Here is a 24,852-nt window from a genome sequence, read left to right on the forward strand (position 1 = left end):
CCTTCCTCAATGCTACCATGTAGCATAGCTGTAGCCTGGATTTTTGTAACTTGAATCTGATAGCCATAATGGGTCTATTGCATTCACTCTTATTTTCTCCTGGTCATTTTAACGTGCCTGGTTTACACCGCTTTGATTAGTCGCAGTGTTTCTCAACCTTGACAATTTTAAGGCATGTGGACTTCAGCTCCCAGAATTCCACAACCAGCAATGCAACCAGCAATGCTGGCTGTGGAATTCTGGGAGTTGAAGTCCACATGCCTTAAAATTGTCAAGTTTGAGAAACACTGGATGAGTGGTTAAAGACACCAGGCTGGAAAGAAGGACACAGTGTGTTCTAATCTTCCTTAGATACAAGGTCTAAGTGTGGGTGACCTTGGGCCACAGTCCTTCTTCCTTAGCCCTGAGAATCCTTCCAAACTTGTCAAGACAATTGCAGGAACGTTTCCATGTAGGCACCAGGAATTAAAACTTGCTCAAAAGCACAACTCCTACCCCACACCCCATTTTATTAAGATCAGATTGTAACTAAGGGAGGTTGTTGCCCCAGATAAGAGAACATGACACTCAGACACATACACACATTCCCTAGTAATGGTAGTGCTGTTTCCCACTGATTCTGTGCCAGGAGACAATTAACTTGCAACCTTATAAGCATCGCCCGCAGGTGGGCTCAGAATGAGGTACTGTAAGGTGACCATGGAAACTGCCTGGACAGCCAAGGCACTGTAGCCATGTCAGCACATCACTGGGGGATCCTTCAGAATGATATTGTCTCCTGGGAGCTGCACATCTTTAGTGGAGCAGAGCCTGTTTCTTTCCTGTTGTGTTAATAGTAAAGGCCAATCCAATCCTCTTATTAGTATTTCTCCAAAGCAGTTAACTTTGGCCCAAAATCTAGACCAAACTAAACTACTGCTTTCTTTTTATCTGGAAGGAATGTTCACAGGTTTTTCCTCCTAAGGTACTGCTTCCCAAACCAGTGCAAATTATCCAAAAATTTAGCAAATGGGTTTCCCCCCCCCACCTCTGGATAATGAGACAAACTCATTACCCAAACATAACAGGGACACTTAAAGTGACTTAAAGCAGGGCTTTTCAACTAGTGGTACGGGTACCATCTGTGGTACATTGGCACCTGGCAAGTGGTACGCGACCATCCTAGAAAAGTGGGAGCGGGGGAGGGGAATGAGCTGAACTGGTGGCAGCACTGCACAAGCCTGAGCGAGAGATGGCTGGAGCTGCAGGGCTGTCAGGGCTCAGCGGAAGCACCAGGATCAGTGCCGCTTTCCAGTTCATCGGCGCTTCTTCGGAGCTGTCAGGGCTCAGTGGAAGCGCCAGGCTCCAGCTGGAGCTCGGCGCTGATCCTGGTGCTTCTGCTGAGCCCTGAATAAGCTGGAAAGCAGCACTGATCCTGGCCCTTCTGCTGAGCCCTGAATAAGCTGGAAAGCAGCACTGATCCTGGCCCCAGAAGCGCTGATCAGCTGGAATGTTGCAGCATCTGCAGGGTCTTGTGATTTACATTCAGATGCTTGGCAACTGATTCATATTTATGATGGTCAAAGTGTCCCAGGGTCATGTGAAGTGACCAAAACCTGCTGCAACCACCCAGCAGATGGGTGGAATAAAAACCAAACACCCCCTACCCCACCTCCTCTGCCAATCTCCAACAGAAATGCTCACAACAAAGAAAACCTTGAACAGGAGGAAGAGCGCCACTGGGTGGGCAGGCAGGTGTCTTGCTCGGCTGTGGTTTGGGGGGCACTTTTTTCAGTGCCATTGTAACTTTGAACAGTCACTAAGCAAACTGTTGTAAGTTGAGGACTACCTATACTTTATCCCTTTTTTCCTTTTTTGGGGGGGATCATCAAGTTTTTGACACCTTGCTAGGCGGTACTCGGATATTGCCATATCCTAAAAGTGGTACAATGGGTGAAAAGGTTGAAAAGCCCTGACTTAAAGGGTTTTAGCTACATTGAGTAAAAAGGACTGGATAATGAAGGGAAATGTTTAGGAAACACTGCCCTATGGAGTCTTTTTCGTAATATTTCCAACTTACATCGTCATTAACTGAGTATGACCATCAATCCTGTCTCTCTCAAAAATGGTTTCTAAGCACCAGATCATCCGTGTAGCTACCTCTTCTTCTAAACCCTGGCTGGTGCTTCTTTTAATTTTGCAAAGCAGATGGCCAACTGGCAATGCTGTCCTTTGTTGGCTTATTTAGAAGCATGCTCCACTGAGTCCTTAGTAGGTGTACATAACATTGCAGCTTGATGGACTTTTGTGCTCTGTATAGAACAGATTTACTGGCTGCACAGCATGTGAATGATTTTTTTTTTTTTAAATCCATTAAACTAGCATGGCCAGAAAGGCAAGAGTCGAGAGTGTAATTTTGTAGCTGGCAAGCTGCCAAAACCATGGGCCTCTATATGCTATTTTCAAATGTCATTTCAGACAGGAATTTATGGTTATGGCCCTGGTAAGGAGTTATCTTTCTCATGTGGAAAATAATCTTGATCTGTGCCACTGAACTGAATTTTTTTCCCAACACAATTACTCAGGATAGAGCCTCTCTCTCTTTAAATGGGAAACTGAGGCATAGGATTTCAACAACATCCACATGAAGAAGGAAAGAAGGTTGACTATTGATCTGTTACAACATGGTATTCTGAACCTTGCCCTCAGATCCCTGGGGATCTGAAATGTGAAATGTGAACATAACGTTATAAGGGCTCTCTTTGGCTTCAATTGTCCCATAGTCCTAATACTTAATTGAAGGATGATGGAGTTGGCAGTCCTGAAAAGCAATTCATCAAGCCTCTTATAATGGAATACAATATGCCGCTTTAAAAGAGAAATAAGATACAAATACAACAAAGGACCACTTTACAATGCCTTGGTAAGGCAACACTTGGAATACTGCATCCAGTTTTGGTCACCACGATGTAAAAAAGACGTTGAGACTCTAGAAAGAGTACAGAGAAGAGCAACAAAGATGATTAGGGGACTGGAGGCTAAAACATATAAGGAACGGTTGCTGGAATTGGGTATGTCTAGTTTAATAAAGAGAAGGATGAGGGGGGACATGATAGCAGTGTTCCAATATCTCATGGGGCTGCCACAAAGAAGAGGGAGTGAAGCTATTCTCCAAAGCGCCTGAAGGCAGGACAAGAAGCAACAGATGGAAACTAACCAAAGAGAGAAGCAGCCTAGAACTAAGGAGAAACTTCCTGACAGTTAGAACAATTAGCCAGTGGAACAACTTGCCTCCAGAAGCGGTGAATGCTCCAACACTGGAAGTTTTTAAGAAGAAACTGGACAGCCATTTGTCCGAAATGGTATAGGGTTACCTGCCTGAGCAGGGGGTTGGACTTGATGACCTCCAAGGTTGTTGTTGTTGTTGTTATTGTTATTATTATTATTAAATATTTGCTTAAAAGCCAAGTCAGAGATACTCAATCCTGAATCTTGACATTTGATTTGGAACACCATCTTTGGGGGGGGGGGCGACATTTACGCCGCAAGACCTTTTTTCACGTTCCTCCTTGCTTGTATTGACAATGGATTTCTGGCAGATGTTAATACAGCAGCCCAACTGTGGCTCTGATTAAGCTCCCACCCCGTCCCGCCAGCAGCAAGGAACTTGGAAGGAGCGGCGAAAAGTTATTTTCACGGGGAGGAACTAGGATTTAAGATGTAGAGCCGCTGTACCGTTTCGGGGGCGTGGCAGAAACCTGCTGGGGCTGGGCCAAAAAGCGAGCGGGGCCAGGAGAAACAAAATTTAATTTTAAAGTAATCATCATTTACTGATGCAGTAGCCAGTACGATGACGTCCGTTTCCTCTTAAATAACGTTCAACACCCTAGCTGACGAATGCAGTCTCGTCCCTGGCTATTTGGAGAACCTTACGTTTCCTTCTCTGCGTAAGATTCTCCGAAACCCCAACCCAGGGGTCTTCAAACGTGGCCCTTTTATGACTTGTGGACTTCAACTCCCAGAATTCCTCAGCCAGCAACGCTGGCTGAGGAATTCTGGGAGTTGAAGTCCACAAGTCATAAAAGGGTCACGTTTGAAGACCCCTGCCCTAACCCAATGCTTGTCTCTTTGCACCCCGCCTTGAGAAGGGCGCTGGTCGGGGGGCGCGGGCTGTGGGGTGCACACAGAACGCGGAATGAACCTGAAAAAACGAGGGGCTCCCCGTTCCGAAGTGCGGCTGTGCGGGAGTCCCACCTGTCAGACCGACTTGGAAGGTACGCAGAACTCCTTTGCAAACGCGCCGATCTGCCGATCTCCCCGCCGCTTTGCCTAAACCTGGGGGGGGGGGGACGGGGAACGAACGTAACGGCGGTCCTTGGCGAGGACAGGCGGCCTCCAGCAAAGGCTCAGCGCGCACACCTCGCGGCGGCCCCCGCAGCCCGATCGCCTTTCTCTGCCTGAGCCCCGTTTGGGCGACCAGCTGGTGGGCGGAGGGCGGGGCGGGCCAGCCGAGAGGTTATAATGCCTCACGAAGCCGGGGCGCAGCTGCCGCGGCTCGGGATTCAGCGTTCACGGCCATGGGCGGAAAGAAAGTTTGCATCGTGGGCTCCGGCAACTGGTGCGTCGGGGCGGGCCGGGCCGGGCCAGGCCGGGCCGGGCCGGCGAACGAGGGAAGGGGCGGCGGGAGAGCAGCGGTTCAGAAAAGGAAGGCGGTGGGGTGGGTTGGGAATTGCTGGGGACCGTCGTAAACTAGGGACCGGATCGCAAGAGCGACGAAGAGTTCTGTGACGCCTTGAGGATGGCCGCATTTTGTTCGGGCGTAATCGGCTTTCGCGGACTAGCGTGGCCCTCCGTGCAGGCTGGTGAAGTGGAGGCTGGGGAATGTTTTAATGGAGGGTGCCACGGAGGCGCGCAGGCTCGCTTTTGCTGCGAGAGACGGAGACCGAGACCCGTCGGGTTTCGGAGCGGTGGCGCCCCTGGGACTCTCTCTCTGGCCGGCTGGATCTCGGTGATCGATGCCCAGTAACCGAGAGACGGGCGTCTTGAGAGATGCAGGCTGCAGATCTGTCGTAAGCAGTTCGAACTACGGGGAACGCGGTGCAAGGGCTGCTCTCTTATCCCCTGGCCGCGGAAACAAGCCCATAACGGGAGCTTTTTTCTTTTTTCTTTTTCTTTTGCTGCTCTAGGGCAGGGCTTTTCAACCTTTTCACCCATTGTACCCCTTTTAGGAGATGGCAGTATCCTAGTACCACCAGTCGCCTAGCAAGGTGTCAAAAACTTGATGACTACGAAAAAGAAAAAAAAGGGAAAAAAGTGATAAAGTACAGGTAGTCCTCAACTTACAACAGTTCACTTAGTGACTGTTCGAAGTTACAATGGCACTGAAAAAAGTGCCCCCCAAGCCACAGCCGAACAAGACACCTGCCTCCCCTCCGGCTGCGCTCTCCCTCCTGTCCGAGGTTTTCATTATTGTGAGCATTTCTGTTGAGGATTGGCAGCAGGGGTGGGGTGGGGGGGTGTTTGGTTTTTATTTCCCCTGACTGCTGGGTGGTTACAGCAGGTTTTGGTCACTTCACATGACCCTGGGACACTGTGACCTTCATAAATATGAATCAGTTGCCAAGCATCTGAATGTAAATCACAAGACCCTGGAGATGCTGCAACATTCCAGCTGATCGGCGCTTCTTCTGGGCTCAGCAGAAGCGCCAGGATCAACGCTGAGCTCCAGCTGGAGCCTAGCGCTGATCCTGGTGCTTCCGCTTCCGCTGAGCCCTGATAGCCCTGCAGCTCCAGCCATCTCTCGCTCAGGCTTGTGCGGTGCTACCACTGGTTCAGCTCATTCCCCTCCCCCGCTACCACTTTTCTAGGATGTTTGCGTACCACCTACCAGGTGCCAATGTACCACAGGTGGTACCCATACCACTGGTTGAAAAGCCCTGCTCTAGGGCATATGCCTTAGGTTTTATGTGTTTTGTTGCGAGATGCTTATGTGTTGAATATCACAGGATAAGATTCTCCTCTTTTTTAAAAATTTCTCTGAAAAGAAGTTACAGGTACAGCTTCAAGGCAGCATAGCTCCCGTTTGCGGTTTTAATGCATTCGTCTGTGTTCTAGGCTTGTAGTTCTATCCAGCAGAATCGGTTTTCCCCAACCCAGCACCTTCCAAATATATAAGGGGTTGCAACTGCCCTCATCCTGGGTCAGCAGAGCCACTGGCTTCACTGTCTTTATTCAGTATAGGGCAGTGCATTATTGAGCAGGTAGTTTTGCCACCAGGTAACCCTAATAAATCTTTTCACGCAGTTGTAAAACAGAAGAGTCTTGAGAGTCTCTCAACGTCTGCTCATGAGGATACCTCTGTCTGGATGAACTAAATGTCCTATCGGAGTGGTTTTGACATTGCTGTCAAGTTGTATCCTCTCTGCCAGTTGTTCAGTCATGGCAGTCCAGCTGGATTAGCCTCTTCCCTGATTGCCCTTCAGTTCTGCCAAATTTTAGGTACTGCACTCTTTAGTAAGCAGAGACAGGGGAAGATGAGCTCTTAAATCCAGCCTGTCTCTCAAGCATCAAACAATCGGCAGTTCTCATTCTTCTCTCCCATTGACACAAATATATGTATGTGTAGAGTTGTGGAGATAGCCACTGTTTGTGTGAAGTTGTAGATAAACAATGTGTATCTGCTTTTGTTTGAAAACTCTCTCAAAAGTAGTACTGTAGAAAGTATATGTTTCCAGAGTCCTCAATATAGTTGCTTGATATGAATGATTTGATGGGATGGATATAATAATAATAGTAATAGTAATAATAATAGTAATAATAAAGTTGGAAGGTACCTTGGAGGTCATCTAGTCCAACCACCTGCTCAGGCAGGAAACCCTATACCAGTGTTTCTCAACCTTAACAATTTTAAGGCATGTGGACTTCAACTCCCAGAATTCCACAGCCAGCAATGCTGGCTGTGGAATTCTGGGAGTTGAAGTCCACATGCCTTAAAATTGTCAAGGTTGAGAAACACTGCCCTATACCATTTCGGTCAAATGGCTGTCCAATCTCTTCTTAAAAACTTCCAGTGCTGGAGCATTTACCGCTTCTGGAGGCAGGTTGTTCCATTGGTTAATTGTTCTAACTGTCAGGAAATTTCTCCCTAGTTCTAGCTTGCTTGTCTCCTTGATCAGTTTCCATCCGTTGCTTCTTGTCCTGCCTTCAGGCGTTTTGGAGAATAGCTTCACTCCTTCTTCTTTGTGGCAGCCCCTGAGATATTAGAATAGATATTGGAATATCTGTTTTTAATTTAGTTTTGAGCCCTTGGAGTTTTCTCCCTGTGTAGAGCTCTGCTGGTGTATTGCAGCAAAAAGAACGGAGACCTTTATGGCATCTGAAAAGCAAATGCAGTTAATTATAACATTAAAATCCACTCCATCAGGTATATGACCTACTGGCTAAGGGGTCGGGATTCATTCATGGCCAAAGCAAGTTGTCACTAATTCATTAAATATTTGCTTTTTCTTAGTCTTGTTATTTCAATCTGGATCTGTTTTTCCATGCAAGAGCCACTCAAGCTGGCCACCACATGATTCCCAGCTGGCTTTTGGCATATTTTTGCACACGGGGCCTCCCAGGCATTGCAGCACTTGTAAGTCCCTGCAGCCACAGCCAAAACAGATAGCTGGAAAGGCTGCTAGATGGAATGGTACCTCCAGTTGTGAAAGAGCTGAACTCTGCAAATAATCTCAGGGGGGTCCAGTCTTCATGTTAGGGTCCCCTTCAAGCTGAGACCCTTGCTCGAATTCTGGTCCTACAATAGAAGAATGGGGGGCAAAGATAGGCCAAGAAAGAAGGAGGCTTGCATCTCTGTCTCTCTTCCTGCTGCAGGGGTTCAGCAATTGCCAAGATTGTGGGCAGCAACGCAGCCAGGCTGGATATGTTTGACACCACTGTGAAGATGTGGGTGTTTGAAGAGGAGATTGCTGGCCAGAAGCTCACCGAGATCATCAACACACAGCATGAGAACGTCAAGTATTTGCCCGGCCATAAACTTCCGCCCAACGTGGTGGGTTTGGCACACTGGAAGGGCAGTCTTGGGTGGGGGGGGGAACTGTGCCCTAAGCTAGAACAAAGCGTGGATTTTCTCTTGAGGCCTGCTTTTCAAATTAGAGCATCACTGGGCAGCTTTATATTTATATTTATTTTTATCTCACCGAAGGCATGGCAGTAACTTCATGATGCCACCAAGGACAGCAGGATGGAATTTGGGGGCCATATTTTTCTGCTTTGAAAAACTGCAGGCATCCTGTTCCCTCCACTCTTCCTGGCTTCCCTAAGTGCATTAACAATATCTGAAAACTCAGTACAAAGTTTTTTTTTGTTTCCCCTACTAAAAATTGGTAGGAAATCGTGTTTTTGTTGCTTGGGAGATGCTGTATACAAAGGGCAGGGGTTATGACAAAACAAGATGTAATCCTGGGGGTTGGGTGCTCAAGGTCAGTAATATAAAGTTCCCTTAAAAATTAAAAGTAAAGTTTTAAATTAAATTTAAAAATTAAATGTATACCCCAATACTGCTCAGAATGGCTTACAACAGTGAAAAGTGAAGCATATAAAACAAAAATAAAAACAATATGCTTTTAAAAATTAAAATAAACCACAATTCCTTAATGAGGCTGAATGCCACGGGTGTGCATGCAGACATCCTGTTGTGCATAACTGACATTGGTTGGGGCATCTCTAGAACTGGGAAGCCTGGTCTTACATATGACCAAAAAGCTTGAAGGTGACATGCTGTGCAATTGTCCACTTGATGTGTTTATACTTATTGTATTGTCCAGCACCTTAAGAAGGGGGCTTTTACCGTAGACCAGTGAACATGAGGCTCAGCCAGCCAATGGGATCTACTCAAACCATCAGCAGTACCTTCAGGATTTCAGGCAGAGAGAGTAAAATCTTCAACCAATTCTCTGAGGAGATGCTGGGACTGAATATAGAGCTTTGAGATTTAAAAGACACGTTCTATGAATTAGCCATGGCTTCACTGTACATAGTAGACTTCAGATTATCAGATGGACATCTGTGAGTGTATACCTTCCCCCTTCCCTCTCAGCGATTTAACCATGTCTCAAATTGCTACTAGCTCTTGTTTAATTACGTGTCATTAATTACAGTCATTTTCGCAATGGCAAAACATGCCTTGTAGCTGTTGCTGAGAAGTACAGTCATCCGCTCGAGTCCTATTCAGCAGTTGCACTATACTGTACATAGAAACATCTCTTTTTTTCAGTGTCATCTATCCTATAATGGCTAAAGGAACCATTTGAGATATTCCCATCATCTTTAAAATAGACAAAATCCTGCTAAAGCTGCATAACTTTTAAACTCCGCATTTTGAGAGAAGAATCAAAACAGAGGCTTAACCATCTCTTAGTTAACTGAAATCTGGGGAGCGTTTTTGGATCGGGCTGGAGTTTGGCCAGGGTCACGAATTTTCTCTCCCACTTAAAGATGAATAAGGGAATTTTTGCCAAAGCATTTCAAGCCCTGGTGGCTTTTTGAAATCTTTTAGTCATTATTATGCAAAATATATAATAATAAATACAAAAGAGTAAAAGAGAGAGAGAGAGAGAGAGAGAGAGAGAGAGAGATTGCAAGAAATTTCAGATGACTCAATGTTGGTGCGATTTTGTCATTTGTATTTCTAGATTATTTTAAATTCCTTTAAAATCAAGCTTTTGCACCTGCAATACAAAGTGTTATGTTGCTGATGATCCTTGGTTTAAACCAGTGGTTCTCAACCTGTGGGTCGGGCCCCCATTTGGGGTCGAACGACCATTTCATGGGGGTCGCCAAACAACGCAGTCCGACATTTTTTTTCCCCTTTTCCTTAGCTATGCTACTCCCTTTTATTCTATTGGCTTTTGAAAGCCAATAGAATAGACTCTCTTGAATAGAGTCTAATTCTATTGGCTTTCAAAAGCCAATAGGAATTGTCCAGGCTGTCTCTGCCCTGCTGAGCCCGCCAAAAGTCCCATTCTGCAAACGGTGCTGCACCAGTTGAGTAGTCCTCGACTTACGACCGGTTGAGTAGTCCTCGACTTACGACCGGTTGGGGGTCGCGGCATTAAAAAGGTTGAGAAGCACTGGTTTAAACAGAGCTGTTTTTAAAAACTTTTATCTGAATTTTACTTTTTTTATTTTGTTAGTTGCCCGTGCTTTAATATGGGAACATGCCACAGCCGTTAACTTTTGGGAAGCTTCTACTAACCAATAATAGAAAATTGCTTAAGAAAGGAAAAAAATTAAACTATTTAGGAATATCAAACTTTTTATTTTGTCTACTTCATCTTCTCCAGTCTTCTGTGCCTTCTTAGTGTGTTGAACTATAGGTTCTATTAGTATACTGTAACTTTGGGGGAAGGTTTTGTTTTATATTTTATTTTTGGGTGTGTGCACGAACCTTTGAGTCAGTCTTAACTGCTGGCAACTGCCTGGAATTGTCCCTGCCGTTTTCTTGGCAAGATTTTTCAGAAGTGTTTTTCTTGGCTTCCTTTCTAGGCCTGAGGGAGAGAGGCTGGCCCAAGGTCACGCAGCTTGCTTTGGGCCCAAGGCAGGACTAGAACTCACAACCCACCTCCCCCATTGTCTAGTTTGGTATCTTAACCACTAGGCAGTTTGGTGCACTGATTAAGACATCAGTCTAGAAACTGAGCATGAGTTCTAGTCCAACTTTAGGCACAAAGCAAGCTGGGTGATTTTGAGCCACTCACTTTTTCTCAGCCCTAACAAGGAGGCAATGGCAAACAATTTCTGAAATACCTTGCTCAGCAAACTACAGGATTTTGTCTGGGAGTCTCCAAAATTTAGACATGTTCTTTTCTCAGGGCATCCTTGTTCACTTCTTCTGTGCCAATAAAAGATTTCTGGTGAACTCCTACCCAAGGCTTATCTTCTGCAGTGAGGCCTTGGCTTTTCCAGGAGCATGACCTTAGATGGCTAGCCCCATCATGGTTGTAACTTTCTCTAAAACAGTGTTTCTCAACCTTGACAATTTTAAGGCATGTGGACTTCAACTCCCAGAATTCCACAGCCAGAATTGCTGGCTGTGGAATTCTGGGAGTTGAAGTCCACATACCTTAAAATTGTCAAGGTTGAGAAACACTGCTCTAAAAGGAACCCATGTTGGGTCCTCACTTTCGTTTTTGCAAGAGTCTGCAGAAAAAGGACCCTGTCAGATTGCCTTTTGTGCTATTGCTTTCATTCACTTCCTTTATACTTACAGCAATTCTGCTTGACTTTTAACATGAGCTGGTTTTTGCTTCTTTTAATATTTTGCTTTATTAAGGTGAGCTGCAATTTCGTTAAAAATAACGAGCAGAAATTTACAAATAACATTGAAATAAAAAAGATGTGCGTTATTGGTTACTAGTAATGCTATTTTACTTGTATGGATTGCATGACACACTCAAGGAGCCTGCTTCCCCTTCACCCACCCTGTCCCCATCCCAAAATCCTTTTTCATGCCTTGGCAATAGCAAAGCACACTTGTGCTTTTTCCAACAAAAGGAAGATCTGGGAAGATGTTGCCTTGGTAACAAAATAAATAAACCTGTCACTGCTTACCAATTAATTTTCCTGGTATGTCAGGAAGCCCACTTGCAAGAAAGAGGAAGGCACTGCATCTAAGCTTTTGCAACATTGTGCACCTGGTTTTCTGAGTGTTCCTGTCACGTATTGACGAACTGGGGTAGAACATAAATATTGCATTCAGTCCTCAGGATCTCCAAGGAAGACTAGAAACTTTCCTGCCAGCAATGTTGGATAGCAAACATAGGTGATATTAAGCTAATAGACTGGATCTGTTGATGGTAATAAATGTTACCAGTGAGATAGATGGATCAGTAGAGGACATCAGGTTAGGAAGGGCAAACACAGGAAAGGATCTTCCATTCTTCCTATTTCTTAAGTTGGATTTGCACCCTAGGATTCCTTTTAGCAACCCAGTAACATGCCTCTGAAAGAATCAGTATTCTTTCCTAGCTTGGGAGACAGAACTGGCTGGAATGGACTTCATGTCGGATTTGTCCTAGAATTCCAGCATGCCATCATTGCTAGCAATCTGGGTAAAATGGTCTGGCAACTAAGCTCCTGAAAGGTGTTGCAGATGATGTGGCCTCCAACACTGCCTGTATTCTTCTATGGGCCCAATTTCGTTTGGGACTCAGTCTTTGGGATGATAGGACCAGAATGCTGTGGCTTTCGAGGAGGATCAGGCTAAGAAACAAGGGCCTTGCATTTATGGTCTTCCAATGTGTGTGAGCAAAAACACAATCCAGTGGAGCTGCTTTCTGACTTGAGGCTTTCAGTTTTGTAGAGCTCCTGCTATTCATTACTATGGCAGATAGACACATAATAACTGCAGGCAAGCTGCGTAAATTTATTTGCATTTTTTCTGCAGGCCAGCGTTCAAAAGTAATACAGTAGAGCAGGCATGTCAAACTGCTGGCCCACGGGCCGGATGCATCATGCCGAAACTGCGCCCGCCCCATTGCCAGCAATGGGGGAAAAGTCCCGACACATAGCGTGACGTCACATGACATCGCGGGTTTGACATGCCTGCAGTAGAGGGTTTCACAAATATATTGAGCATATGCAAGTGTCCACCAGATGAGCCCATTTTTAGTTCCCTCTTTACATCTGAATGAAAACAAGGGTTCTCTCCTGGGCCTACAAGCTGATTTCTTTTTCCTGGCTCCTTGATTGCTGCAGGTGGCTGTGCCTGATGTATTAAAAGCTTCCACTGATGCAGACATCCTCATTTTTGTGGTGCCCCATCAATTCATCGGGAAGCTCTGTGAACAGATGAAGGGACATATCAAGAAAGAAGCAATAGGCATCTCGCTCATCAAGGTGTGAGTGTGGCTGGGGGCAGGGTTGGGGGATAAGCTGGTATGACCTTTTAAAGGAGTAATTGGAAGACTTGACCAAGGCTTTGCTGAGAGGACCACCACCATGTGAATGGAAAGAAAGAGGGAGATCCCTGCAATTACATATAATTCAGTAAAGATGCTCTTTTATTAGAGTGCTTGATTTGACTACATGGTTCTGCCCTGAGCTCTGATCTCCAGTTCATGAAGGAACCATGAAGTTCCTTCACTTCTCTGAGCATCCGGCAAAGACACAGTCCTCTCAGTAAAATGCCTTTTATTTTAATTCCTTCACACGGAAAGGAAGAATGGCTAGATCTAGAACCATTTCTGCAGTCTCTCTCCTCTCCATGGTTACATTAGTGACAATCACATGGTTAAACAGGAGAGTGGCTAATTTGTTTTAATGATTTCATTTTGTTGATTTAAAACATTTCTATTCTGTTATGCTGGTGTCTCTCTCCTGCCAGTTAGATTAATTAGATTGTATTTAAATGCAATAACATAAAGACGCTGTTCCAGAAACTATTCAGCTAGTCTACCATGAGTTCTGAAATGCCAAGGCAGATGAAAATATTTCATCATACCAAGTTGGTGCAACATTTAGTTTTGGAAATGAATAGTAGAGATAACTTGGAAACTCAAATTTAAAGGAACCATCCCTTTACAATTAATCAGAAAAGCCATTATTGTTTCTCAGCAGTCACTTATCCATATCAATTAATGGATGGCTCAAATCTGTCTCCTTTATTGTTTTCCAAGTGGCTTTATTATAGTATATGCTGTATATCAGGGCTTTTCAACCTTTTCACCCATTGTACCACTTTTAGGATATGGCAATATACGAGTACTACCAGTTGCCTAGCAAGTTGTCAAAAACTTGATGACCAAAAAATAAAAAAGGAAAAAAGTGATGAAGTACAGGTAGTCCTCGACTTACAACAGTTCGCTTAGTGACTGTTCGAAGTTACAATGGCACGGAAAAAAGCCACAGCCGAGCAAGACACCTGCCTGCCCGCCCAGCGGCGCTCTTCCTCCTGTCCGAGGTTTTCATTGTTGTGAGCATTTCTGTTGAGAATTGGCAGTGGGGGTGGGGAGGGGGGTGTTTGGTTTTTATTCCCCCCTCTGATGGGTGGTTGCAGCAGGTTTTGGTCACTTCACATGACCCTGGGACACTCTGGCCGTCATAAATATGAATCAGTTGCCAAGCATCTGAATGTAAATCACAAGACCCTGGAGATGCTTCAACATTCCAGTTGATCGGCGCTTCTTCTGGGCTCAGCAGAAGCACCAGGATCAGCGCCGAGCTCCAGCTGGAGCCTGGTGCTGATCCTGGTGCTTCCGCTGAGCCCTGATAGCCCTGCAGCTCCAGCCATCTCTCGCTCAGGCTTGTGCAGTGCTGCCACTGGTTCAGCTGTTTCCCCTCCCCCGCTACCACTTTTCTAGGATGTTCGTGTACCACCTGCCTGGTGCCAATGTACCCCAGGTGGTACCCATACCACTGCTTGAAAAGCCCTGCTGTATATTATATTCTTTATAAGCAGTCATACCGATATAGTCAAAGAGTGCGAAAGTTCTGAACAGTGAGATCAAGTGGCCATAGATGTGAAAAGGGCAATCTATTTCATGCAGAGCGAGGTCTACTTGTGATATTTAGTGGCATCCTAACGATTTTAGCAAATGATATGATTGCAGGAATTGAACTGCCTTTACAGTCCTACATTAACTGAATGCCTAGCAAAGTACTTAAGTCCTGAATCTCATTACTGGAGCGGCACTGAGTTCAATCAAGCAGGACTATTACAAAGTCCCTTAGTCAAGTTAATTGATCTGACATCACTTGCAGGGTGTGGACGAAGGTCCTGATGGGCTGAAGCTGATCTCAGACATCATTCGTGAGCAGCTAAGCATTGAAATGAGTGTGCTGATGGGAGCCAATATAGCCAATGAAGTGGCAGATGAGAAGTTCTGTGAGACCACCATTGGTAATGGACTTGAGCTTATGATTCATATGGAGGCAAGCTGGAGATCAGTTCTCTAGATATGTACTTTAATTTTATGCTACATTCATAGGATGTTCTTCCACCTTTCCTTGCTAACTTTAGTATTTGGACACTGCAGTTCCACCCAGACATATTACTGCCTGCTGCTGGGAAAATAAGGTGGCCACATACTATCCCATATATTAACAATGTACTTTTAAGTCTCCCATTCAGATGGCAGTAGTTCCATCTCTCCTGCTGTGGGTAAGTGGTAAGGAGAAAAATGTCATGCAGGACAGGGGAAACCACCTTGCACAGTTTCATAAAGCACTTTTCTCTTAGTAGAGAAGATCTGCACCAGCTGAGCCAACAGACTGGTGAACAAGGAACACACAGAATGTTCCCCATGGTCTAATGCTTTGCTTTGCTTTCTTAAAGGGAAAGGAACCAGGCATAATTCAAATAAAGAGACATTGCCAGGCTAGTAGAGAAAGTAGAGAAAGTCTTCTCTCAGGACCCGTTAGAGGCTGGATCTACGTTAGATTACACCTGCAACCTAGAGAGAGCCCCCATTCTTGTGAGGCATAGTTGGGGGCTGTGCAGAGATTCGCTTCCACTCCTCTGTCACTCATCTTCCTCCTCATTTTCTCTGGTACGCAGGCATCCAGATAATGTCGCATAGCAGCTAGAAAGCAAATGACAGCAACAGGTTGGGAACCGAACAGCTCTGGCCACCTTGTCTCTTACTACATATCTGATATCAAGGGAAGGCAGTAGTAATATGAGACCTTGCACTGCTGCATACATAATTTCCAGAACCAGTTTGATCACATTGGAGATCCTGTTGTAAAAAGGAAATACCAAGGCACCACAGTGCAATGCAATGCAATGCAATTTTCAGAGTGATATTTAGGCTGGTTGCAGCTCCCCCTCCCCCAACAAGGACTTCTAGCACTTTCAGGATTAACAAAGATTCATTGTTGACCCAAATGCCCTTCTGCCGAACCATTCGCCATTATAAAGCAAACGTTGATATGTGTCTGGATATTCTCCTATTCCTCTTCTTGAGAGATTATTTTCCTATAGTATCTCTTAGTCTAACATAGGGGTCTTCAAACTTGGCCCTTTTATGACTTGTGGACTTCAACTCCCAGAATCCCTCAGCCAGTTTGTTTGGCGTAAAGGAGGAAACCAGTGCAGAAATCAGTGGCAACATCATCCTGATTGCATGTTTCATTAGCTCATCAGCTGGCTTTGAGTGGTGTCGAGGAATTCATTGCCGCATTTCAAATTCTGTTATTGGTAAATATCATTATTTCATCTTTGGAAAAAAGCAGCCTTAATCATCCAAGATGTCTTTATCTGTGTATGAATCTATTCTGCCCCCTACCTTTCCTTGGATCTCAGGGACTCAACAGCACTTCTCTTTACCTTTCTGACTGCTGACAGTTTCCAAGGGACAAACCACGGCTTAATGATAGAGCAAAGCTCCAACTTCAACCTGCCACTATGTAACTGTGCTTTCCCATTTGTTTGGGGAACTATCTACCTGTGATCAGCCGAGCCTTGACTGTCACTGGTAAATCCCACCCTATTTTCTCTAGCATTGTCTTGTCTTCCGGGTTGCTGGGTCTTTTGGTTTACTTAGGATGTTTTGGAGGGCTTTAGTTGGATTGTGTACTATGGTGATGCCATGTGGTTGTTATTGTCTGTTGGTGGTTTCTGAGATGTTTTTTTTTAATGTATGGCAATGTTATACTTGTCACCACTTGTGTTGTTCGTGTTATATTGGATTGAGTGGTCAGTATCAAAAACGAGCATCCATTTTATTGGAAGACGTTGTATATCTATTTCTTTACATCACAACCAACACAAGGATGATGTGGAAAGGATAAAGCCCTCCAAAACATCCTAAGTAAACCAAAAGACCAGCAGCCCCCCAAAGAAAAGGCAGGAGTCTACAACATACAGTTAAGAACTGTAACAACCACTATGTAGGACAAACAGGCAGAAGACTAGCAGAGCGCATCCATGAACACCAATTAGCAGTTAGAACACATGATGAAAGCTCCCTAATATCATAACATATATGGATAGACTTAACCATAGTTTCAACTGGGAAACAGTAAGCATCCTGGATCAAGCCAAATCCAAAAATGCTAGGGAATTCCTGGCAGCCTGGCACTCAAACATATCAGCCACATCAATAGGCACATAAAGAACATCGATGTATCAGCTGGCTTGAGTCTGCAATGGGAGAGTAACACGCTGGAGGTGGTTGATACATTAAAAATAGATCCCTCTTCCCCTCATCCTACTCCTGCCCTCCCGATCTGTTAATTGGGGTGCAGTATTTGGATCCTCACAGTATTTGATTTTTATTTTTTTAGCTTTTGTATCGTTTTTATCTTTTCTTAAGATTGTAAGCCACCAAGAGTAACCTTGCGGTAAGAGGGGTGGCCAATCAATTTTACAAATAAATCAATAAACAAAGCTCCTGCTTCCTTTAGGCTGCAAGAATGCACAGCATGGACAGATTCTGAAGGAACTGATGCAAACGCCCAACTTCCGAATCACGGTGGTACAGGAAGCAGACACAGTGGAGATCTGTGGTGCCCTCAAGGTATAGGTATTAGTTTCCCCCTCCTGGGGACAGAGGAATGGCCAGAAGCAATCTCAAACTACCATTCAGGACGAGTTTGGTTAAGGCCACTATTTTTTCTACCATTTATTTTTATTTATTTATTTTTAAAATTTATAAGCCACCCCACTCCCGAAGGACTCTGGGCGGCTAACAATAAAAAACACATAAAACATAACAGAACAACAGTACAAAGACAGTCATCCAGGGGTCAGGTTTTATAAACCCCAGGCCTGCCGGAAAAGCCAGGTCTTAAGTAGCTTACGGAAGACCAACAGGGTGGGAGCGGTCCTAATCTCCGGGGGGAGCTGGTTCTAAGACGTGGGCGCCATCACAGAGAAAGCCCTCCTCCGCGGCCCCGCCAAATGGCACTGCTTGGCCGACGGGACCTGAAGGAGGCCCAGCCTGTGGGATCTAACCGGATGAAGGGAACTATGAGGTAGTAGGCGGTCTCGCAAATAGCCTGGCCCTGAGCCATATAGGGCTTTAAAGGTAATGACCAACACCTTGAATTGGACCCTGAGACCAATAGGCAACCAGTGCAGCTCACGGAGGATAGGTGTAACGTGGTTGTATCGAGAAGCACCCACTATCACTCGCGCGGCTGCATTCTGGACCAACTGTAGTCTCCGAATACTTTTCAAGGGTAGCCCCATGTAGAGCGCGTTGCAGTAGTCCAAACCATGCCTGGAAATGGTAGGGGAAGATGCAAGATTAACTAGAATGTGGGGTTCTCAAGCCCAATGTCGTCACAGTGGGCTCATTGGTGATTTTACTCTGGCCACCAAAGGCTGCTGTGTTGAATTGATTTGCAATGCTAGCTAAGTGCCAAAGCTTTCTGGTTATCAACATTTGTGTCCCTTCTTTCTCCTAGAATGTGGTGGCTGTTGGAGCTGGGTTCTGTGATGGGTTGGGCTTTGGAGACAACACCAAGGCGGCTATCATCCGTCTGGGCCTGATGGAGATGATTGCCTTTGCCAAGCTCTTTTGCAAGGGCCCTGTCACTTCTTCCACCTTCCTAGAGAGCTGTGGGATTGCTGATCTAATTACCACCTGCTATGGAGGCCGTAACCGTAAAGTAGCCGAGGCGTTTGCCAAGACTGGCAAGGTAAGCAAGCCATCAAGGTCGTTTTATGATTCAGTGGTAAGATACGACAATATAAGTCATCGTTTCTGGAATAAATCTCTGTTGGCTGAGTCCACCCCCAAATGTCTGAGGCAGCAATTGTATCAGGGAATGATTGCTGGTAAACACGGCAGGATTTACTTGGACTTCTGACACCATTCCATCACACACCTCCTTATGTTCATTGCCACCTTTCCAGGTGTCCTCACACCCTGATTTCTGTTAGGATGGCAGGGGGCCAATCAATTCCTCCCACAAACTTTTCTTTTCTCTTTGGAATGACTGTACTAGTGTGGCCTAGCTTGTGGGGACAGATGCATTAACCTAGTTGAATCATTTCACCAAGTGCAGCAACATCTCAGAGGATCAGCCCCTGACTAGGAACAGGTCTATATCTAAATGGGGTCTTTGAGGGATGACCTTACAATCTGGACCCAGAATGTCATACCTTGATCAAACAGCAATGTTGAAAAAATAGTTGAGGTTCCTGAGGGCTTTCCCTAACTATGGGGAAAGGCCTGGTGAAATCATGGCATAATAGTTCAGCTCAGTCAAAAATGAAACGCTATATGAGAGGAACAACTGGAATTATTGGGAGGTAGAAACGCACAACGGGAAACAAAAAGAACTTGAAAACGTTATCTGGAATTGAAGAGCTTTGGGTTGAAGGGCATGAAGGACAGGAAGGATATACTATAACAGCTGAGAACAGCTCAACAGATTCCAGGTAGGTAGGTCGGTAGGCAGGCAGATAGATATATGTATGAAACTCAGTGGCTGCCAAAGAGAGTAATCGTGGCTGAAATGGAGATTTTTCTCCCTTGCAGTTTGCAAGTATTTACTGAGAATAATTCAGAAAGAGATTCATATTGCAGTACTTGCTCTGCAAAAATATTGATGCATTTTGCCAAGGGCGTTGGGAATATATAATTAATTGTGGCGGTGCTCGTTCTGATTGCGACATTGAGGATTTCACAAAAACTAGAATTTATGTCAAGTATGAATTGCAAAGGTCAAGGCCTGGAACTGGATTGCAAGATCAGTAACATTTGGCTTCAGGAAGCCTGGCATCAAAAGTGGCTTAAAAGCACAGAAAGAGTAAACACCTTTTGTTTCATGCAGCAAGGCTGTTTGTGAATCAATATGTGGTGACATATCGTCAGCTTCTTTGCAGTGCTGCAAAAGTTGGAAAGCAATCCTGTATCATGTCTTCTGAAACTATAGTATAACTTAAGTTCATATTTTGAGCTGGCTCAAAATAAGAAGTAATTCTAAACCGCAGCCATGGAGAGCATTGGCTAATTTCATCAATATTATTTTTTAAACCCCAAAATAGAAATATTGATCTGCTATAAAACAACAATGTGCAATCTCTGGGTGGCTGGAGACCACATGCATTAATTTTTGAGGAGAAGGAGACCTGCACTGAGGAGATGAGAATGAGGCTAGTAGGGTTAGATTACGCATTTAAGTGGGAGTGGGATTTTCTTTTTTACCATGCCTCCATATTTAAATTATATTAAAACTATTTTAGGATGATGTTGCAATTTTCATGGTTACTGGGACTGGGGCGGTGGCGCACATGAGGTAAATGATATTTATGGTTCTATGCAACCCTGACTTTTAGATTGACAACTCTAAGAAGAGTTATTATCCATTAATGTTTGTCTTTTGTTGAATTTCTGCTATGACTTTTCACAAACAATCCTGGGAATCATGGTCACTAAAGATGCCAAAACCTGTCCTTTAGTGCTTTCTAGATTGGGGCTCTTCATATTTGGCAACTTTAAGACCTGTGGACTTCAACTCCAAGGAATTCTGGGCGTTGAAGTCCACAAGTCTTAAAATTGGCAAATTTAGACACCCCTGATCTGGATCATACATGCAAGCACACTTTTTGATTATTTAGGCTTTCACAGGGGTCGCCTAAGACCATCGGAAAACACGTATTTTCGATGGTCTTAGGAACCGAGACACTGCTCCTCTATCCGTCTCTGCACGGCTTTGCGCTGGGGGTCGTTGCAGTGCCGGATTCGTTTCCGTCGACATCTCCTAAGGGAGGCTGTGCTGCTTCGCGGCCCTTTCCGTGGAGGAGGCTGAACTAGGCTCTGCCAGCGCTGTCGCCCTCTTGGCTCTCTCTCTTGCTCGCTCTTTCTCTCCCTCTCCCCACCTGGGCGCTTCTCCAACCAGGCTGGGCAGAGCCGGCGGAGTGGCCTTCCTGCACCCCCTCCCCGGCCAGCTGGAGCTGGGCAGGCCGGCAACCTTCGGAAGTGAGGCGAGGACAGGCAAGGCACGCTGAGCTCTGGGGGCGGCGGGTGAGTGGACGGTGTCGGTGCACGCTTGGAGAGCTCTTAGGGTTGGGGTCACCATAACATGAGGAACTGTATTAAAGGGTCGCGGCATTAGGAAGGTTGAGAACCACTGCCCTAAGGAGAGATGAAGACATACGGAGTTTAGATTTGTTGAAGGCCAGAGAAGCCACTGTAATTTTTTCCTTTAGGGAATCACTAAGAAAGGCTCAATAAAAGCTACTTGGAATATTCAGACCATCACTCACAAGTAGGGCTTTGTCTTATATTTCACAGTCTATCGAGCAACTGGAAAATGAGATGCTCCATGGACAAAAACTGCAGGGTCCTCAGACATCAGCAGAGCTGCATCACATTCTGAAGCACAGGAATCTGACAGACAAGTGAGTTCAGTAGCCTTCCTTCCCATTTCGCTTGGCATCAATATCTGGGCTATGCTGACACCCTGCAAATTTGTGTTACGGTTGGTAAGAGTGGCTGGCTAGTTCCTGGAATGGTTAGGCAGTTAAATAATGTGTGACTAGCAACTACCAGCTATTTAGTTGATTAGTCGATCATTCATGATATTAGCATTAGATTACAGATATGCAGACTATCTTGATTAATAATCAAAAGTTACTATTTCTATATAGAAGGAAATGCCATCCTGGTTTATTTACTATAACTGTATTTACCTGAAAGAAAGTCTAGTTCCCCCCCCCCAAAAAAAATAACTTTGTAATGAAAAAATAATTTTGTTCTTTCAGTCTGGCCTTTCTTGTGGGGTGGAACGTTTAAGAAAGGTTCTCTTTTGGTCTGTTTTTAATAATTTTTCTTCAGTTTGTTACCCAATCTTTTCCCTTGCAGATTCCCACTCTTCACTGCTGTCTATGAGATCTGCTACAAAAACAAGCCTGTTTCTGAGTTCATTACATGTCTTCAGGACCACCCTGAACACTTGTGACTGCCTTTAACTTCTCTCCAGCAAGGAGCAGAAACATCTCTCCCTACCAACTTCATGACTGCCACCCCAAGAAGGGAAAAGAACCAACACAGACCACGGCAGTCCAAAGCAAAGCATGGTTGCAAGGCATCCAGTGCTCACCAGCCAGAGAACTCTGGATCAAAGGAGGAGATTCCTGTCCTTTACCAGGCCCGACTTCCGTATCTGCTGAATTGTCTCTAGGCTGACAATCCTGCCTGTCCCATTAGGTCTCACTTCTTGTTAGATTAATCCCCCCCCCTCCTCTTGTAATATCTACAGCAGCCAAAGCTTTGGCTTTTATCTTCTCTTAAAGAAACATTTCCTTGCACTGCCTCATCTCTGTTCCATTTCTCTGACCTGAGTTTAACTGGGTTCAGACTAGATTCCTGATAGTTTGCACCTCAGATCAGAAGTACTGTACCAGCCATATTTTAACACTAATTTCAGGGTTCTTTTCTCAAGACCAGGCAAGATCTCAGCATTCTTGATATGCATGAATGTGAATCTTGTTATCTTGAAGAATAAATCTTAAAATGAGAAATGTTTAATTGCTGGCCTCTGGATTATATACAGGCCAAGACTGAGGGGATGATACTGAAATACCACAGCATGGATTTTGAAAGGACAAGAGGAAGAATCAATATAGAAGGAACACTTCCAGCACTAGAATTGTAGTTCATCTTTATACAGGTGCTCAAACTGTCTTTTATACGAGAGGTGGGAAAGTGAAGGAGAGGCATTTGGCAACTTAATGGGTGTCCTCTTCAGTGATCATGTGAAAATAGCCCTAACGTGTATGTCTGGAGGCTGAAATCACATATACATGCATACATACCTTTGAGAATGTCCTATTAAATACAGCAAGTCTTAAAAATGTACTGTACGTATTATACTTTCTTCACTTGGTAACACCCAGTGTCAGAGATCTTCTGAAATACTGTAGTTAATCAAAAGGGTAATGTTCTTCCTTCAGAGATTTCCTGACACTTTCCTTCTTTCTCTACTTCCTATAAAATGGAGATTGTCATGATTCCAAGATCAGAACAAAAGAGAACATGAACTCCTTGGATACTTCCAGTTCTGCTAACTTTGTGCCAGAAAAGTTCTCAAGGCAGAAGCTTTTCGGCTCCAGAGTTGGCACTGGAGAGTAGAAGGTGGATTTCCTAATGGCAGAAGGCTTTCCCACCATTTTTGCTAGACGTCTTTCCTCTTTCTGAAGTGACCTTTCCAGTCCTGCCTGTCTCCCCACAGCAATTTAATCTGCTGATGGGGCAGAAGGCAGATGCCTTTTATTAGACACCCAAGACGCTCTTTGACCTTTCTAATCAGTCAGTTAAAAGAATTAAATTAAAGGGGAGGGGGAAGAATATTTGTGGCCTCATATTTTCCGCCACAGTGGATTCATACGATTCATGGGACTTCTCTAGAGTGACTGTAATTGAAAGCACAATTAATATATATTTTTGTAAAAATAAATTCTACACCCCCCCCCAGGGAGAATCAGGTCAATCCCCTGTACATGAGGGTCTGAAATAATATAAGATCATGCTATGAGAACTTAAGAGAATTTGTGGATTATATATACCATTCTTATAGCACCTCCAAAGAGCCATAACCATGCTGGAGGGAGTTCTTCCAACTTATCTCAAAAAATATTCCTTTTCCCCCCATGAAAAAGACAACAGTCAAGGTAATTAGCTTGAGGAGAACCTCCTGCCAAGTGAAGAAATTTCAGCCGTGCTTTTTCAGTAAGATGGTCCACAGAGGACCAGCCTAGGCCAAGGGTAGGCAACCTTGGCTCTTTTATGAGGTGTGGACTTCAACTCCCAGAATTCCTGAGCCAGCCACGCTGAGTGGAAAGGGAGAGGTTTCCAAGCTGAGCCATGCTGGCTCAGGAATTCTGGGAGTTGAAGTCCACGAGTCATAAAAGAGCCAAGGTTGCCTACCCCTGGCCTAGGGCATTCTTAATTTCAGCCTGTTTTCTTTCTTTCTTCTGGTTTAGCAAAAGGGCAAAGCACACTTCTGCATAACATTTTTGTAGGGAACCACTAGGTGACCTCCCACATCTAGAACAAACACAGCCTTGGTGAATCATTTGTCCAAATGGCATTTAAAAGCAGGTCTTGGTAACGTATTTATTATGCAGCTCAGAAAACATATATGAGATTTTCACAGAACCATAAAACAGTCCTTCCCCAAAGAAGTTTTTTTTATCAAAATTTCAAAAATACCAAATGGAAGACATGTGCTTCTATTCTTTAACAAAATAGACATTTTTTATATATACCAAATTTCTCCCTGCATGCCAACTGTACTTGGGTCTTCGGGTAAGTGCTGAAGAATATTGGAGCCAATTAGCTGATGAAATATGAACCATCAAATAACCTTTTTATATGGATATATAAATAACCTTTATATATCCAGAAGATGGTAGAGGACAGGAAGACCTGGAGGAACATTCTCCATGGGGTCGCGATGGGTCGGACACGACTTCGCAATTAACAACAACAACAACAACAACAACAAATATGGAACTTGAACAACTAGGTTATTATTCAAAGGAAGTAGCCTGAAACATATCTCAAGTGAAAATACCATTTCTACACTGGCTTCAGTGTAGACATCAACAAGATTAATATTTGTAACTTTAGCTATATATCGTCCAGAATCTGACCTTCCTGAACATTATAGAATACACAAAACAATGTGTGAATTTCTTTTCAAATGGCAAAATCATTTAGTTAGGTATCTCAGGCTTTAGACAATATAGAAATATGTGACTGGCTGTTGATGTCTGTAATATTTCCAAACATGCTCACAAATGACTTATCCAATTGATGTTTGTTATTATATTTGTCTTGAACAAGGCACCAGGGAAACCATACAAGTATTTAGTGGGGTCAGTTGGAAAGGGATTTCTCTACTACCGTAAAACTA

General features: G+C 44.4%; 1 protein-coding gene across 2 annotated transcripts; it reads left to right on the forward strand.

Moving 5' to 3' along the window:
- The first annotated feature begins 4,080 nt into the window (after window positions 1–4,080).
- Window positions 4,081–22,793, forward strand: GPD1 (glycerol-3-phosphate dehydrogenase 1). Of its 2 annotated transcripts, none has more exons than XM_039362263.1 (8): window positions 4,081–4,253; window positions 7,852–8,029; window positions 12,736–12,876; window positions 14,740–14,878; window positions 17,386–17,498; window positions 18,391–18,624; window positions 21,228–21,334; window positions 21,798–22,793. In XM_039362263.1, exons 1-8 carry the CDS (start codon window positions 4,096–4,098, stop codon window positions 21,892–21,894), a joined length of 1,167 nt encoding a protein of 388 aa, XP_039218197.1. In that variant the 5' UTR covers window positions 4,081–4,095; the 3' UTR covers window positions 21,895–22,793. The 2 variants fall into 2 exon arrangements, with proteins under 2 accessions (XP_039218197.1, XP_039218198.1); XM_039362264.1 differs by lacking the exon at window positions 4,081–4,253 and adding an exon at window positions 4,444–4,597 and having other exon boundaries at window positions 21,798–21,894.
- Window positions 22,794–24,852: the final 2,059 nt, after the last annotated feature.

The sequence above is a fragment of the Crotalus tigris genome, unplaced genomic scaffold (assembly GCF_016545835.1).
Source record: "Crotalus tigris isolate CLP2741 ecotype Arizona unplaced genomic scaffold, ASM1654583v1 scf7180000019409.675750, whole genome shotgun sequence".
In the NCBI taxonomy this organism is placed as follows: Eukaryota; Metazoa; Chordata; class Lepidosauria; order Squamata; family Viperidae; genus Crotalus; species Crotalus tigris.